Source organism: Fusarium subglutinans (assembly GCF_013396075.1).
Source record: "Fusarium subglutinans strain NRRL 66333 chromosome Unknown NRRL66333_c0000417, whole genome shotgun sequence".
NCBI lineage: Eukaryota > Fungi > Ascomycota > Sordariomycetes > Hypocreales > Nectriaceae > Fusarium > Fusarium subglutinans.
Genome location: NW_023502480.1, coordinates 11,439 through 17,165, shown reverse-complemented (window position 1 = coordinate 17,165; position 5,727 = coordinate 11,439). Strand labels below are relative to the sequence as shown.

The following is a 5,727-nucleotide window of genomic DNA, read 5'->3' as shown; positions in this document are numbered from 1 at the left end:
AGAAAAAGAAAAAGAAAAAGAAAAAGAAAAAGAAATGCAAAATATGATATGTTATGATACCTCTCTAGTCAGTTCTGATATGACAAAAATGAAAAAGGAAACAAGATTCGAAACGAGGTGGTGTAATATTAAGCAGGGAGGAAAAAAAAGACAGAAAAAGGAAAAGGAAAAGGAACAGACAAGAACCCCATTGATATCGCAAAGAACCACCCATACTCCATCTCTCCCAAGAGATTTTCGCCCTTCATGCTCATTCATGCTGATGCTGATGCTGATGCTGTAGCCGAAAAAAGCAACGCCAAAATACCTAGTGAGAACCAGGAAGCCCACATAACAGGGGGTCCATGCCCATGGGGAGAGAACAAGCTCTCAAACTTTTAGTGCCCATCATCATTAACCGTCATTTCCACGTCCATTCATCGTGTGCCGTAGCGGAGCAGAGTGATAGCGATAGTGATATCGTTGCGCTGTCCCCTCGTGTCGTTGGTAGGATGAACAATGAAGCCTGACCTGGGGTTTCAGAGTTTGGCGCCGATCCAATGCTAGACATGGGGTAATCCATCGCTCGTCTCACCCATGTCGTGACAGTGACTGACCCCTAACCCTTAGCTACCATCCCTACCCCTGCCTGGACCCCTGTCAATGGCGCTGTCACTGACCCTGTTGGTTGGGTTGGCTTGATCTTGGTCTCGATCTTGCCACACTTCTTCGGAGGAGTTCCACGCCATAGCCTTGGCTGTCGTTTCTCAGCTTCTGTCAGGACGGGGACGAAGGGGGCGAGGGAATCACCATCTCGTCTCCTAGTTTGCCCAGCCACGGGTCCAGTCTTGCAAGTCCCCGACGATTTGGTATGTTGGGTTCGCCGAATGGCCATCGCCGCCCTTCTTATCCCAGGCCCATCGATCGGCCAAGTCGCTGTCAAGGGTTCCCTGCATCATGTCGACGACGTAGTCGCCAATGACAGGTAGAAACTTCCATCCGTGGAAGGAACCTCCTGTCGCGATGTAGAGTCTGTCGCTCTGCGGGTGCGGTGATATGAGGAAGTCATGTGTCGGTGTTGATGCGTCCCTGTGGCAGAGACCAGTCAGCTCAGATAACTATACACATACATAGGCTCATGAGAGTGGGTGGCCTTGCTTACCAACACATTCGGTAGGCCTCAATCTTGATGTTTTCGACTTCCTTGCCATATAGGCCATTGAATGTCTTTCGCGCCCGATCCTCAAAGAACTTGAGGAATCGAGGTCCCGTCCACGTGTTATACATGGACTGGCTAGGTGCAACTGACATGGCCTCACCGGTTGGAGGGAACACTTGGTAGTTGGTAAAGCATAGGTCGCAGTTGAACTTGATAGTTCCGTCGCTGAGGATTGACATGCCTTCACCTGCAGATGACTTGTTAGCTCAGCCCAGTCAAGTACCGATAATATCCGCCCCGGTTGCAACATCAAACAAGCATGCAAGCATGCAAGCAATAGCAATACAGTACGTACCCTTGACCTGAGGTAAGCAATTCTTGAGCACAGGAATTGCTGAGAACTTGTCTTTTTGCGCGCCATGCAGCTTCGCATAGAAACTCACAGCTCCCGTAGCCAGCAGCCTCTCACCAGCATGGAGTAGTGGCTTTTCAGGCGCGCTCTGTGCGAGTAGAGACGCCGTTCGAGCTCCAGCGGCAAGAAGAACCTTGCCAGCTCGCAGCGTCGTGCCGTCCTTGAGTGTAACACCAATACATTGACCCTCTGACCCGAAGTCGAGTTTCGTCACTTCTCCAACGACATACTCGGCTCCGAGGTCGACCGCAGCCTGGACCACCGCGCCGAGAGCCTTGTCCGCCTCCGCGAACCCTACGTCAGGGTTCCAGAGAACCCTGTCCACGCCCTTGAAATCAGCTGTCTCAAAGGCACCATTCCAACGACGGCGCACTTCGTCGACAGGCAGAAGCTCCGACCTGTTGGGGATGCCCATCTCGCGGTAAGAGTTGATACTCTCTTCGCCAAACGAGGTAGAGTCAGCACGAAGCATGCCGACTTCGTGATACCAAGTCTTGTATAACTCGTCATGCCTCCACAGCGGCATAGCCTTCTTCAGCAGGCGCATGTAAAGTTTGTCCGGATAGTCATCGCGGACGATCTTGTTGATGTCGTGAGAAGCGGCTCTAGGATTGGGGAAATAGGCCGTGTCCACAATGGTAACTTGAACCTTGCCCTTTCTACGGAGTGAGAGCGCAGTCGCAGCACCAAAGTTGCCGGCCCCTATGATGAGGACAGAGGGGATAACCATGATTGAGTCTCGCTATGGTCAATTGAGGTCTGAGAAACAAATTCGCATCAATATAAGTGTAGATGATAGGCTCTGATACTTGTTCTTGGAGTATAGGAAAGTGAGACTTGTTGGCGCCATATCATCTCCCGAGGGTGCGAACAGCAACTTTATATTGCGAACTCCAGCTCCTGAGCCTGTTTGCCGGGCCGGGAATTGCAGGCCAATACCAAATAGCGGTCGACTGAGAGACGCCAGAAAGCCGAGACTAGTAACCGTTGAGAAAAGACGATTGCCGGTCAATGTAGTCTTGTGCTATGTGGTGTAGTGTAGTGTACATAGAATATTGACCGTCATGTAGGCATGCGAGCGCGCGAGTAAGGCTAGGACAAGGCGTCCAAACAGCCAATGGGTACATCGCATACAGCCCTGTTGTGCAGTGCAATATAAGTAGGTAGTGCACTCCGTACGGGTAGCGTAGACCATAGATCAGCTACAGTATGTAAGGTATCGATGGCCCCAGCGCCAACAATTTAGTTCCACACTCCTTGGAGAATACTGTATGTACCTACATTGATGGATTGGCGTGGGATCATGCCAAGGGGACTGTCTCATTTTGACGGCTCCGGCAAGGGGGGCGTTGACCGAGAAAAAGAAACGACGGGAAACGGAACGACGAAAAGATGCTCCAAAAAAATTTAGAGATTCACAGACTGAGGAACTAGGTAACTTAGTTAGTCGAGAATCCCTGGACGGCTCACTATTGGTTGAATGGGGGTGTGCCCAAAGCCTCTCAAGGAGCGAGCGAGCGAGAAAACCCAGGCGAGCGATATGAACAGAGCGACAAAGTCGTTCCGCCCAGTACATACAGTACTTGTCTCGTGGAGCAACTAGCCTGGTTCAGCCCATGTTCCTTAATGAAATGGGAGGTGAGAGAAGAAGAAAAAAAGTTACTCTTTCCTCTCATCGCATTCTCCACTCAGCCCCAAAAAAGCGAGAACCAAAAAGTAAAACAACCCAGCAAAGGTGCTGGAACTAAACAGCAAGCTTCGCCTGGCTCACCTCAGTCATGGTTGAGAATGGTTTTGGTTGGTTGCGGGGTGTTTCTTGGCTGTTCCACACCAAGGTACCACAAGCCTCGCTGTGTAATGATGATGACACAAATTGACGACAAGTGCTGTGTAGATGGATAATAAACTCAAGACACGACCGACTGAGACTTGAGTTAGTTGTCGTTTGCTCCGCTTAACCTTAGGCTAGATGCAGTCATGCAACTCGTCCGCAGACCATCGATGCTGTACAGCACAGTGCTCTGGAACCCATCAACGCCATGCATTAGGTCAGTTGCCTTGTAAGGATCCCCGCGAGATCTGCTCTACTGGCATGGCATGGCACGATGCGATGTACCATACGTATCCATTCCACCCAAGCATTGGGTAACGCCTAATCCCAGATCTGACACCTCAGCACGGCGCGGTCTACGACTCAGCTCAGTCTGGTCAGGTCTGAGTCCTGACCAGGCCAGCTTAAGAAAGGGCACGACGCTGCACAGTCCTTGTTGCGTGGCCTGGTTGACCAAGGATGGACAAAGTTGAAGAGCTGAAGTTGACGCTATGACAGGAGCACCTTTCCGTTGTCTCCGGAACACACCGCTCATCTGACTTTCTTTTGTTTCCTCTCGTCTCTTCTCTTTCCTTTCTCCCCTCTCCTCCTATTCTTGTTCGTCTCCTGGTCCATAAATCCTGGTCTGGGATGAAAACTCCCCTTACACAACCCATGCAAGTTCCCAGCTGCTAGCGCCCTAGTCCCGCACCGTTAAGAAGCCACGTGCGCCACTAAGGGTTGCACCAAGTCTGTTTCCCTTTGCCTGGAGTCGAGAAGTCAATGGGAAATGTTTGTGGGGAAAAGGTTGTATGTAGGTTGGTCAGTGAGATCGGATCGTTTTGCCGAGTCCAAAATTCATCATGGCATTTTGTAGGTAGTGCTTGAGATGCCACTATCTGCCTGCCCACGGTCTCGAACCACAGTGCTGCTGCTACATGAGAGTTGGGCAAGACTCTCGTCACCGTATCCGTACATACCGATGTACGATTTTCTCACAATTGCTGTTTCCAACTGGTTGGTCCGCATGTTGATCGCAAGGGTGCATGCCCAACAAACGGCCCTAGTGCCGGGATCATCGTCTAGGGCCGCCCCAGAGAAGATTGATAGAATTTCACCAGTCCCTAGAAGCTCGGAAAGCACCCTGAAAATGAAGTGTCACATTGCTGCAGTATGAGATCGTATGTCTGCAAGTCATCCGTGGCCAACTTCCCACGAGTTTGGGAAAGCCACCCGCTTCTCGCAGTCGGCAGCCCAGCCTAGTACTCTACTTGTACGTACTCTAGTAAACCTCTTTGCCTGATCAGGTGCCTCTTGCGCGGAAGCCGACAGCTTGTACCAGTGCTCTTGTGAGACTTCGGCCTGTTTCATTCTCATACGTGGCTGCACCTATTTTTTTCTCGAACGTTCTGGGTGCGTGTTCCCGTCGTACGACTTATAGACAGCCAGCACACCCGTATAATAAAAGTGACAATGCATTTCTGAAATTTCCCATGCTGCCATCCGCCTTGGCCCTGTAGGAACGGGTAGATCTGTAACTGAGATGCCGCGTCGGTGGAGTTTCCCATCCTCTCTTAGTCGTTGAGGCCTACCATGTCCATCTCAACTGCTAACTGTGGTACCTGTGAGCCGACTGCTTCTCTTTTGAGAAGGATGTCCTTAATGATTATTGTGAAAAGCTTTCATGCATCATGCCCGAAGGCTAACTGCATATGTAACGATTGTTTGGCGACTCTGACCGGTGATGTGCCAGCTTACAGGTGGTTGCATCATTCCCTTCAGATACAAGACTAGTTCAACTCCACAAAAGGTTGGGCGGTCGCTTAGTGACCAGCAATTATGCCGTGATAAAAAGAATTCCGACTATCTTTCTTGTGTTCATGTGATGCGCCAGTAGGCATGCTCCGCTGAGAGGCCAGTCATGCTATGCTCGTATTGTAACTTGCACGCAACTGAGGCCATGTAGATCCGAATCAATTTCCATGATTTCGTGCAACGTTCAGCTGCTGGCGGATGGACCTGTGAGTGGCAGAGAAGCCGTTGGCGAATCACTATTGGTTCATGCTTCTCGGATTTGCATGAGCCGCATGGTTTATTTTCACCGGCCATATCTCCCCCAATCAAAGACAAGTCTCCGAATGTAAGGGAATTGACCGGTCAAGGTCACGCAGCCCATCAAAGCACAAGATGGAGCTCGTGACTAGGGCCTCAAGATGTAATAACGCGATGCTTGACCGTCAATTTATGTCTTTCAAGTCCGTCTCGACGGGCAAACTTGCGTTTCTTGGGTGGATTCGGGCACCCAGGAACATCGCACCGCCAAGGTTTCCGATGCTTGTTACAGTGCTGTCTATAACAGGGGTTAGT

The 5,727-nt window shown here is 50.6% G+C and overlaps 1 protein-coding gene across 1 annotated transcript; it reads right to left on the bottom strand.

The window, feature by feature from the left end:
• Positions 1-800: 800 nt before the first annotated feature.
• On the bottom strand, positions 801-2,280 carry FSUBG_13881 (sarcosine oxidase; the record flags this gene model as incomplete). Its single annotated transcript, XM_036678818.1, has 3 exons — positions 801-1,068; positions 1,142-1,385; positions 1,494-2,280. The coding sequence occupies 3 exons, from the start codon at positions 2,278-2,280 to the stop codon at positions 801-803; spliced, it is 1,299 nt and encodes a 432-aa protein (XP_036530659.1).
• Positions 2,281-5,727: the final 3,447 nt, after the last annotated feature.